The sequence below is a fragment of the Mandrillus leucophaeus genome, unplaced genomic scaffold (genome assembly GCF_000951045.1).
Source record: "Mandrillus leucophaeus isolate KB7577 unplaced genomic scaffold, Mleu.le_1.0 Scaffold714, whole genome shotgun sequence".
In the NCBI taxonomy this organism is placed as follows: domain Eukaryota; kingdom Metazoa; phylum Chordata; class Mammalia; order Primates; family Cercopithecidae; genus Mandrillus; species Mandrillus leucophaeus.
In genome coordinates this window covers 300,831-313,332 of record NW_012107742.1, presented here as the reverse complement: position 1 = coordinate 313,332, position 12,502 = coordinate 300,831, and the positions used below count along the sequence as shown (strand labels likewise).

The window sequence follows — 12,502 nt, the reverse complement described above, 5'->3', positions numbered from 1 at the left end:
CGGCTAGTTTTTTGTATTTTTTTAGTAGAGACGGGGTTTCACCGTGTTAGCCAGGATGGTCTCGATCTCCCGACGTCGTGATCCGCCCGTCTCGGCCTCCCAAAGTGCTGGGATTACAGGCTTGAGCCACCACGCCCGGCCGAGATATTGTTAAAATGAGAATTCTGACACAGTATTGGTCTGGGGTGAGATTTTGGATTTTTTTTTTTGAAACAGGGTCTCGCTGTCACCCAAGCTGGAGTGTAGTGGTACAATCATGGCTCACTGCAGTCTCAACCTCCCAGGCTCAGGTGACCCTCCCACTTCAGTGTCCTGAATATCTGGGACCACAGGTGCATGCCACTGTACCTGGCTAATTTTTAAATTTTTTGTAAAGGCGGGGTTGCACTATGTTGCCCAGGCTGGTCTCAAACTTGTGGGCTCAAGTGATCCTCCCACCTTGGCCTCCCAAAGTGTTGAGATTACAGGCATGAGCCACTGAGCCCAGCCAATTGTGGATTTTTTTTTTTTTTGAGATGGAGTTTCACTATTGTCGCTCAGGCTGGAGTGTAATGGCATGATCTTGGCTCACCACAACCTCCGCTTCCCAGGTTTAAGCGATTCTCCTGCCTCAGCCTCCAGAGTAGCTGGGATTATAGGTATGCACCACCACACCCAGCTAATTTTGTATTTTTAGTAGAGACAGGGTTTCTCCATGTTGGTCAGGCTGGTCTTGAACTCCCGACCTCAGGTGATCCACCTGCCTCGGCCTCCCAAAGTGCTAGGATTACAGGTGTGAGCCACCACACCTGGCTGATATTTTTCTTTTTAAGATGGAGTCTTGCTCTGTCACCCAAGCTAGAGTGCAGTGGCATGATCTTGGCTCACTGCAACCTCTGCCTCCTGGCTTCAAGCAATTCTCCTGCCTCAGCCTCCCGAGTAGCTGGAATTACAGGCACCCACCACCACACCTGGCTAATTTTTTGTATTTTTAGTAGAGACCGGGTTTCACTATGTTAGCCAAGCTGCTCTCGAACTCCTGATCTCCAGTGATCTGCCTGCTTTGGCCTCCCAAAGTGCTAGAGTTACAGGTATGAGCCACCAGGCCTGGCTGCAATTGTGAATTTTTAATACAGTAATGCAAATGCTTCAGGGCCTCAGAAACACACTTCAGGTAGCAAGGGTTTGCATACTTTATTGTCCCGAAAAGGATTTTGGGTGTCTTACAAAATGGTGCATGCCAAAATGAAGTGTCTTAGCAGTGCTGGAGGGTAAAGCTTGGGAACAGATTGCAGTGAATCATTTATGATAACTCATCTTTTATACAAGGTAAGAAAGTGTCTGACGGGGAATGTGAGAATAGCGTGGAGGATGGTGAGATTTGAGGGTGGAGAGTCTAGCCTAGTGAAACCAGGTGGGGAAATGGGTGGTGGCTGTGAGGATGGAGAGAAGTGGATGAGATTCAGATACACAGAGGAAGAATAAAGTGACTGATTAAGAGTGGGGTGAGAGAAAGTGTAAACTAGGATAATTTTCAGTCTTTTGGCTTGAGAGTCTTGGTGGCTAGTAGCACCAACTAATATGATAGGGAAAACAAGAAGAGCAGCATATCTTATGTGAGAGAATGAATAATATGTGTCCAGATGGAGCACAGTAGGAAGCTAGATATACTGAAGCCATGGGGAGAACTCTGCGTTAGTGGCTCAAATTTGGGTGGTGTGAAATTCAAGAGTGTGGGGATGGGCTAGGATTGGTGGCTCACACCTGTTAATTCCAGCATTTTGGGAGGCTGAGGTGGGAGGACTGCTTGAGCCCAGGAGTTCAAGACCTGGGCAATACAGCAAGACCCTATCTCCATTTATAACTAAATAAATGTGGGATGAGATCATCTGGGGAGAAGATACAGTATAGAAACCTGGGCATATCAACATTTATTTATTTAAAAGGTAGTAGAGAAAAATAATTCACCAAAAGAGACTGAGAAAGATGAGTCGGAAATAGGAGAATCAGGAGAAAAGTATCAAAGATTTTCAAGAACGGTCATTGTGGAAGTGAGGTCTTCCTTCTATTAATCTCTACCACAAAATAACAGCCGCAGTTACTACTACTATAATGACTACTGCTTGCAGCTAACTCTTCTGGAGTCACTGTGTGCTGTAAGAGCTGGGGAATACGTAGCTGGCTTTAGAGAGAAAGCCAGATTCATCATCCATGCAATCTGGATGAAGAAACAAGAATTTAAATCAAAGGGTCAATACTAATTACTGGCTGGGCAAGGTGGTTCATGCCTGTAATCCCAGCACTCTGGGAGGCTGAGGCAGGCGAATCATTTGAGGTCAGGAGTTCAAGACCAGCCTGGCAAACATGGAGAAACCCCATCTCTACTAAAAATACAAAAATTAGCCAAGTGGTGGTGTGCGCCTGTAATCCCAGCTACTTGGGAGGCTGAGGTAGGAGAATTGCTTGAACTCAGGAGGCAGAGGTTGCAGTGAGGCAAGATGGCACCACTGCACTCCAGCCTAAGCAACAGAGTGAGACTCCGTCTCATTAAAAAATAAAAACCAACTAATTACCTATTAGAATATTGGAAGTGTTTAAAAATACCTATGCCCAGGCCCCACCCCCAGATATCTGATTAAACCTATAAGGAAATACCAGGCCTCTGTTTTCAGGCAAATTACTCTGGATTCACATTTAAGCGTTTGATTCATGATCTTCTTTTCCAAATTAGGTGTTGAAGCCCAGGGTCATGCCTTTTATTGGAGGTGGTCTTAACACACTTAAGTTTTTGATACTTAAAACCACCTTTCTCTCACCCATTGCCTAAAGGAGAGGATGGAGGCACATGAACCTGCCTGTTTGCAAATGACAAATCACTGAGGATAAATGGAAAATGCAGTATTACCAGAGCCCCTCACTATAGGGGGCAGGGTCCACTGGGAAGACATCATAACCAGTTGTATGTCTTGGTAGAAATGCTTCTTGCTAGAGAACAAGATGTTCATTCAGAAGCTGTTCATTCAGAAGCTGTTTACCTACAGGCTTGCTTGCCTTTTCTTGGATTTACAATGTGGTCAAAGGCCTTTTTGTTTTTGTTTTTGTTTTTCATTAGATGAAGTCTCGCTCTTATCACCCAGGTTGGAGTGCGATGGCACGATCTTGGCTCACTGCAACCTCCGCCTCCTCGGTTCAAGTGATTCTCCTGCCTCAGCCTCCCGAGTAGCTGGGATTACAGGCGCATACCACCACACCCAGCCAATTTTTGTATTTTTAGTAGAGACAGGGTTTCACCATGTTGGCCAAGCTGGTCTCGAACTCCTGACCTCAGGTGATCCACCCGCCTCGGCCTCCCAAAGTGCTGGGATTACAGGCATGAGCCACCGTGCCCAGCCCCAAAGGTCTTAAACAGTGGGACAGAACCACATATACTAAGTACTTCTCTCTCTGACTTGAAATTATAATGTAGCCAGCCTTTCCCCCCCTTTTTTTTTTTTTTTGAGACAGAGTCTTGCTCTGTCGCCCAGGCTGGACTGCAGTAGTGTGATCTTGGCTCACTGCAGCTTCTACCTCCTGTGTTCTAGCGATTCTCCTGCGTCAGCTTTCTGAGTAGCTGAAATTACAGGCACGTGCCACCACACCTGGCTAACTTTTTTTTTGAGATAGAGTCTGGCTCTGTCGCCTAGGCTGGAGTGCAGTGGTGTGATCTCGGCTCACTGCAAGCTCTGCCTCCCGGGTTCACACCATTCTTCTGCCTCAGCTTCCCGAGTAGCTGGCACCCGCCACCACACCTGGCTAATTTTTTATATTGTTAGTAGAGATGGGGTTTCACTGTGTTAGCCAGGATTGTCTCGATCTCCTGACCTTGTGATCCGCCTGCCTCAGCCTCCCAGAGTGCTGGGATTATAGGCGTAAGCCACCATGCCCGGCCAAATTTTGTATTTTTAGTAGAGACAGGGTTTCACCATGTTGCCCAAGATGGTCTCAAACTGCTGACTTCAGGTGATCCACCCACCTCGGCCTCCCAAAGTGCTGGGATTACAAGCGTGAGCCACCATGCCCGGCCTCCCCTTCTATAAGTTAACTAAAACTGAGGATGGTTCTCTCTTGCAGAGTTTTGGGATTGGGAGGAGGACTTGGCCAGAATCTACGTGAAGAGAGGGAAACCATAGTTCCAAGTCCTAAAATGTCTTACCTCTGATTAGGAGAGGCCACTATCGGCCGTCCAATTCTCTTCTTCGGTCTGGTTAGCTGAGGTGATGGGATTTCCCCTTTGAGAGCAGGGACTGAAGGAAGCAGACTGGCCTATAAAAGGGCAAGTCAGCACACTGTAGCCACAATAGGTTTAAAGGGTCTTAAAACATCAATAATTTTATTGGTAGCGGAATTTTATTACATTGAACACAAGTTGAAATAAGTGGGTCCAGAAACCTTGATGATATAGTTTCATTCCTATAGTTTCATTTCACTGGGTTTGATCTATACCTTAGCAGGATGTTTCTTCGTGACTTGAAGGCTCACTAAAGATGTGCAAGGTCTTCTACCTCCACTAAAATCTCAATACTGGCCCCCATAATAATGGCAGGATTTATTTCGATTCCTTACCAGAACCAATGCTAGGGGCTCTCTAACTTCAGCACTGTAAACAATCTAATGGCTTCTAATATTTCCATATCTTATATTCTTATTCACAAGAAGAAATCCTGTGTTAGAAGACTCTTGAGTTCAATTTCAGATGAGAAAAGTGAAGCCCAGAAAGGTGAGATGATTTGCCTAAGGCCATAAAGCTTCAAGTGGCAGAAATGAAAATAGAATTTAGGCTCTGACTACTGTTCCACTGTACCCATGCTGTCTCCTCCCATATCCCTTATATATTTTGAAAGTAATTAAGTTCTTACCTGAGCTAGGTTTTATCCAAATGTTCAGGTTGGTAAAATAGCAGTAAAGTAGTGCCAGGAAGAGGCAGGCAGAGGAAGAAGAGATTTAGCAGGCGAAATGAGGTTGGGAGCAGGCTACTGGGATCCAAATAGTCAGAAAGAAAGGAAGGAAGTGCTGGTAAGAGGGAAGGGAGGAGCGTATCCTAAAGAACTACTCCCAACTGCACAACTGTTGTTTTCCTCCCAATTTTCCTAGGGATTCCTCATAATTATCTCCTTTCTCTTCGTAAATTCTAGTTACTGACCTGAAATAAAATTTCTCATTTGGTTGTCCTCAAGGTGCGGAATATGGACTTAAGGGCTCCTCCAGACAATTCAAATGTATTGCAGACAGTTAAGATAGAATAAAACTCACCTTTTTGTCTCACTGAATAATTTAGTATTATTTCTCACTAGTATATATTTCATCAAGAGTAGTTTCATTCATTTCACCAATTTTAGGTGATTTTTCTTGTTGCTGTTAATGTTAAGTGGAAACAGCAAGATATACAAGTGATCCAATGAGTCTTTTGTGCCCCACCCAACTGCCCCCACAAAGGTCAAGGGGCCCCTTAATGATACTTGATGTGGTTATCCATCACTACAGAGTAGTAGCTTCAATATAAACAAAACTTTCAAAATCCATTCAAAACACAAAATAAGACATAAGCTTAATTAAGGAAGTTTTTCTCATATGTAAGGTGATATAGAAGATAAAAGAAGCAGGTATATCTGACACAGATCAAACATAGTGTGCCTGATGTGGTCCTAGCTTTAGGACCTGGGCAGAGAAAATTAAGAATTCCTGTTGGCATGAATGTAGAAAGGTGCTGCTAACATAGTTCTGTCCCTAGTTACTACTTTTTTCTGTGCATCCGTCTTTGCCTTGATATGAGTTTTGGCTTCTCTATCAGCTCCAAACATTTTCTTGTTTTCTTTTCTGTATTGCCTATACTGACCAGGAAAAATTCAGCTTTATTAAAACACAAGTAAGTTGATGACTATACTTTTCAGTGGGATAACTTTTCCTTCTCGGCATAGCCTATGGTTTGGCCAAAGCAGCCCATTCCAGGGTTCCTCTGTTTAGCTTGTTAAACATATTGATTCCATGCTTAGGGCCATGGAACTATTACTTAGTTACATGTAACTAAGTAAAATGTATGTAACTACATGTAAAACTTACAGAATTACTCACATATTTATAAACATTATATTATCTACATTATATACATTATAATGTAGATAATATAATTATATATAATATATAATAATATATAATTATATAATATGTAATATATTATATATAATAAAATGTAACATGTAACTTAGTTACATGTAACTACGTGTAAAACTTACAGAATTACATATTTATAAACATTATATTATATACATTATATACATTATAATGTATATAATATGTTATATAATATAACATATTATATTATATATTATATATAATGTATATAGTATAATATATATACATTATAAACATTACTCGTCTAATTCAATAATACAACAGAACGATGGGAGTCACCTCCCTCTTATGTCCCAACTCATATAAAACTTAAAATATCTATAACCGGATAAATCTTTCAGATAAAAAAGGTCAGGAAGCACAGAAGGAACCTGAAGTTGATAATTTGGGTGTCCCTACATTTGTTTAGTGTCATCTGATTTAAATCCAATTGTTCTTATTGACATTCTCAAGATCCACAGAGAAAAAACCTATCAGTGGCCTATCTGCTAGCTAAAGTCAGATAAGACACATTGCCAGAGCTTGAAACTTTCTCCTATGTTAAAGGATATAGAAGACAACAAGGGAACAAGGAATGTTTAACACAGAATAAATAGGTAAATAGTCTTAAAAGTGCTTTTTCAAGGCAGTCTAAGAAGGGACTCAAGTGTTAAATGTGAGAAGCCTGTTACAAATATAGTATTAACCATCTGGTTCAATATAATGTGGATCGGGTGGTACCTGCATGACCACTGAAAGGATCACACCCCACTTCTAAAGACTGTTCATCTTTTTATTGAATATTCTGGTAAATATTTCACATTAATACAGGCTACATTACGTAGAGCCACTATATGACAAGAAATTTACTCAACCTTTTCCTTTTAAGTATGTAAACAATTATACATGTATTTATCACCCTAAAAGGTTGAAACATGTAATCAACTAATTCTCTTCTGCATACAAGTAGTATTCAGTATGTTTAGCCAAAAGCACTAAGGTCATATGATCTTAAGTTCAAAATGGCTAAACTAACCAGAGAACATAACCAGGTGGATAGGAAATCAATTTGTTCTTATACAATGGGCAATCAAATTTCCATTGCTAAAGCCTCAGAGAAAATTTCTTAGGCACATTAAAAAAAAATCCCCATAGTTCTTCCAAGGTCATAGGTTTCTTAAACAAGGCTAAAGAGTAAAGACCTTCTAACTTAGTTGACATATTTGAGATGCATGTTTCCAATATGAGGTGCCCACGTGCCAGGCCAAATCTGAAAAGGGGGAGGAAAAATTGGAATTTCTAATTAGGAATCTTTAGACAGTTACAAAATGAATATATAAATGCAATGGCAATTCACTGTTTCTGCCTAGGAAGAATACACATATATGAAATAAAGTGTTCAGTAGCATCATCTTGATATTGAAAAAGCAATCCAGATCGAAACGGTCAATTATGACTTTTGATATTCAGTACTTATACTTCTCACAAAACAAAAAGAATGATGTGATAAATCTAAAAAATAAAAGAGCATTAAGCCCATTTTACCTGCTGGGCATCAGTGCATTCAGTTGAATTTTGGATAGTATTTAAGATGACATTCAGTTGAATTTTGGATAACTTTTATCATAGGGTTCCAAGCAGGATCTGGGTTGTGAAGTCCATTAAACAGAGGGCCTCCTGGAACATCAGCAAGCTGAGGATGAGAGGGTATTATGGTGCCTCCATACATGGAAATTGGCAGACCCTAAAATAGCAGGAAAAAAGATTTAATCATAAAATTACTATAAATCCCATAATAGCAGCTTAGACTTCTCTAATTTTCCTCATTTAAAGAACTCCAAAAGATCCTATAAGTACAGTATGGCAGTGTTGAGAAAACAAAATGTTTATCTGCATCTGCAAGGCTTTTCAACAAAAAAGAAGAGAGAGAAAAAAACTAAATCCAACATGAAATCATCAGGACATTTCTCATATTTGATAAAAATAACCTCAACTAACTTTCCCATATTTTAGTTTCATGAATAAGCTTAAGCTAAGAAGAAAATGGGAACTCCACATGATTGCTTGCCAACATAAAGCTGTCAGAGCAGACAAGAAAGCATTAGTGAACTCATGGCCAGCTTTTAAGATGGGTAGAGGCCTCTCCCAAAGCTGCAGCAGCAGAACACAAACTGGCAAAACCCAAATCCCTCAGGTGTTTTCGGGGGATGGGGATATCTTCAGGATGAACTACTGTGGACAATGCTATGCACTCTTGAAATTGAGCAAAAGATCTAGCAAAGCCACAGAAACAAAAGAGAGCATTATTTCAATACAAAGTATTCCTTAACGTGACTACACTGGCTGACAAAGTGTCAGACAAGTTACAGTGATGTTTGTCAACTCACTTTAGAAAAATCCACAAAACCGCTTGCCATAGGCTGATGAAAAATGTTAGAGGGGGCTACCATTCCAGAATCATCTCTCTCCATTGGTTGATGTTGGGAGAATGTGCTTGGGTCTGATAATTGTTGATGCATTGGATGGTTCCCCATCACAGATTGCGACCAACCTGATAAGCCTTCTGGAAAGCATAATTGAAAACAAAGTTTTATATTTATTTGGATAAAACAACAAAACATTACCACTGTTATTACCAAACGTTACCAAATGTTATTGAAATCTTTCCTCTGAAGAGCTCAAAGCATATTTATCACAGTCTTGCTAGCCAAAGAAACCAGTTCCTGAAAAACTAGGTAAAGTCCTCTGAATACGCTACTTTACCCTGTCTTTCAAAAGATTAAGTGCTGTCTGAAAGAACTCAAATGATTACTTAAGAAGAGAAAGGACACACACTTTGAATCTTTTGTTTCTGATCAACTCTATGTATTACCTCAACCAATATTCCAGACTCTGAAATTGAATTAACTCCTCAAAGACATAAACACCCTTCCCTAATTGAGTGTTAAACAAAGGAACTAAGTTTTTTTTTTGTTTTTCTAAGGAACTAAGTTTTACTGGCAAACCTACAACTTACTTAAGATATCCCTCCAGAGAGAGAGCAAGGCAATTGTACCTGACACAGCATTGACACCAAATGACCAGATTCCACTGTGTCCAACGGGAGCGACAAAACTGGTCCCCACCGGGGCTTGTGCAACAGACCCTCCTTGCCGAATTCGGGCCAGTCTCTCTGTTCCAATTGGGGGAGGTATCTTTCGATCCTGACTGGCACTGACTCCTTTTGGTTGGCCCAATGTTGGTGGGGCAGAAGTGGCTGAAAGAGGTGAAGATGATTCCGAAGAAACAGATGGAATAGGAGAGTCACCTGGTGGCAAAATATTTCTCTATTGTTTTATTACATATAAAAACTATAAGAATATGAGAAACCTTGTTGGAAAGATCTATTCCACAACATAGGTTCTGTAAAGAAATTTTCATTTTAAAAGAACATTCAAATAAAATATAATTTCTATAAACATTATCCTATGCTACTTCTGCCTATAATAAGTATACAATAGTCTAAAAAATGTTTTCCCAACTGAACTAAACAATGCTAGAAAGGAAGCAGGACACATTTGCTTTTATTCTAGCTCTAAATAATCTTCTCAAAACATTATTGTCACTTTTTTTTTTTTGAGACAGAGTTTCGCTCTTGTTGCCCAGGCTGGAGTGCAATGGTGTGATCTCGGCTCACCACAACCTCTGCCTCCTGGGTTCAAGCGATTCTCCTGCCTCAGCCTCCTGGGAAGCTAGGATTACAGGCATGCACCACCTCACCCAGCTAATTTTGTATTTTCAGTAGAGATGGGGTTTCTCCATGTTGGTCAGGCTGGTCTCGAACTCCTGACCTCAGGTGATCTGCCCGTCTCAGCCTCCCAAAGTGCTGGGATTACAGATGTGTGCCACCACGCCCGGCCACATTTTAAAATTAACTTAAATGTGGCAATATTTGCACAGTACCTAGCATATTTTCTAGAAAACATCTGGTGACCCTTTATACCTGTTAGTCTTTCTTTGTTCCCTTTCTACAGCCCTTTTTTTTTCTTTAAGGAAATAAGGTCAAATGTTAGCAAAGCATTATATGATTTTGATTCACAGCTTTGCTTCTTAATGGAACTCTTGGGTGATTTGGGTAATTTTCCTTGTCAAAAAGGTCAATACTGACTACCTCATGATGCTCATTAAAAAAAAAAAATCCAATTCTGTTCAATTCCACATACTTCATCTGTTCTAAACATTGAAATAAACAGAACGAAGGGGCCAGGCAGGTGGCTCACGCCTGTAATCTCAGCACTTTGGGAGGCTGAGGCAGGCGGATCACCCAAGGTTAGGAGTTTGACACCAGCCTGGCCAATATAGTGAAACCCTGTCTCTACTAAAAATATAAAAATTAGCCAGACATAGTGGCAGGCACCTGTAATCCCAGCTGCTCGGGAGGCTGAGGCAGGAGAATCGCTTGAGCCTGGGAGGCAGAAGGTGGAGTGAGCCAAGATCACGCTACCGCACTCCACCCAGAGCAACAGAGCAAGACACTGTCTCAATCAATCAATCAATCAATCAATCGAACAAAGGAATATTTTAACTTATTAAAGGCAATACAGTTTCATAAAATGTAAAAATACATGAGAAATCACACCAAACTGACCATATACATAAATTCAACTTCTTTCCAGATTTAAGAAATAATTTTATAACACTGCTTCCAAAGGGTCCTTTTGCAAAACTACTTGCAGTACCTGTTTTTTGTTTTGTTTTGTTTTTTTTAAATAGGGACAGGGTCTTGCTGTTGCCCAGGCTGGTCACCAACTGCTGGGCTCAAGTGATCCTCTTGCCTAGGCCTCCCAAAGTGCTGGGATTATAGGTGTCAGCCACTGCACCCAGTCTAGTACCTCTTTTCTTGATCCAAGTTCTAGGGTAAAACATTTTTGGCTTGAAAGAATAATTCTCAAGTTTTCTATGCTACAAATGACTGACAATTTTTTCACATGACCACAGAACAAACCTTGGGCATCTGTATACCATTTAGTTTACTAAAGTTACAACATGGTGTTATAGCTGAAATAAATGATTTAATAACTTATTCAAAACTCTTTGGGAAGAGTTCCGCCAGGATTCCTACATGAGTTTGAGGCGCTTGTCCAAGGATGGGGAGAAAAATGTTGTCTGTTGAAACTAGGAGTCCCAACAGGAGCTGGCCCTTGCAGGAAAACCCTTGTTCCTGGTATGCCGGAAAAACTTGTCAGAGGAGCAGAAGAGGAAGATGGGGAGCTGCCTGATGGGTCAATGGATGGTAACCCTGAAATAAAACAGGTCCAAGACATCCAATTAGCTAAAACTTTAAAATTGAAAGCCCAAGAAGACTTCCACCAAGGTGAGATAAGCTGTAAAAATAACCAAACAAATAAATAAAAGATAGCATGTGGCTCATTTTCATAGACCACAGCAAAAATAATCCATCTATGTGATACTGTATGGCCAAATCCATTTTTTTCTTACAGTCCAGAAGAATATTGCCAAACAGCACTACATACAGAAAAATAGGCTCAATGTTTAAGAGTGTCAGTCACCTGGAGTAATGTTCTAGATGAATCTCAAAGCTTTTAAATGGAAGGGATATGAAATGAGACTATGCTGTAACTAAGTAGCGCCCAGCAGTAACTTCTGCATTCCCTTTTGTAGTCAATCTCAAAGTACAGCTTTTCATCTATATAACTATAGTCATTTCCTACAGAAGATAAGTAACAAAATCTACCAATGTTTCCTTCCTCACAAGGAGGAAAAGCATACTACTAAGGATAATTTCAGCATTCTATCTGATAGAAAATATCAACAGTTGCAAAATATATCAAAATTTCTATCTAGCTTGTATAAATCTGAACTTAGCCATCTTCTTAAACTCTATTACTTTCTCTGAAGAATGTATTAGGAAAAGAGGATGAAGGTCTGGAAAAGGATTATGGTTTCTTATTTCAGGAAAAAGTAGTTAATATCAACATTGATTGTCAAAATTTCTTTTAAGCAGGTCTTATTTTCAGTTTGATTTCCACATCATTAAAAAAAAAAGACTTTGAGATGTAATTCACATACTATATAATTCACCCATTTAAAGTATATAATTCAATGGATTTTAGTATATTCACAGGATTATGCAACCATCACCACAATCAATGTTACAACATTTTTGTCTCCCTTAAAAGAAACTCCATACGCATTACCTGTCATTCACTGGGTCCTCACCCTCATATTTCCATTTCTTTCTTTTTTTTTTTTTTGAGACAGAGTCTCGCTCTGTCAACCAAGCTGGAGTGCAGTGGCACGATCTCGGCTCACTGCAAGCTCCGCCTCCTGGGTTCACACCATTCTCCTGCCTCAGCCTCCCGAGTAGCTGGGACTA

At 40.4% G+C, this 12,502-nt stretch overlaps 1 protein-coding gene across 2 annotated transcripts in view; it reads right to left on the bottom strand.

The window, feature by feature from the left end:
- Window positions 1–6,898: 6,898 nt before the first annotated feature.
- Window positions 6,899–12,502, bottom strand: part of LOC105528348 (ankyrin repeat and KH domain-containing protein 1) — a 130,467-nt gene continuing 124,863 nt past the window's right edge. Inside the window, exons 30-35 of one of the 2 annotated variants that reach the window (XM_011965059.1) lie at window positions 11,228–11,404; window positions 9,182–9,382; window positions 8,514–8,689; window positions 7,743–7,870; window positions 7,672–7,708; window positions 6,899–7,396 (exon numbers count right to left, since the gene is read on the bottom strand). In XM_011965059.1, the coding sequence (XP_011820449.1) occupies window positions 7,337–7,396; window positions 7,672–7,708; window positions 7,743–7,870; window positions 8,514–8,689; window positions 9,182–9,382; window positions 11,228–11,404 (779 nt within the window). In that variant the 3' untranslated portion in view covers window positions 6,899–7,336. The other variant, XM_011965058.1, reaches the window with a different exon arrangement.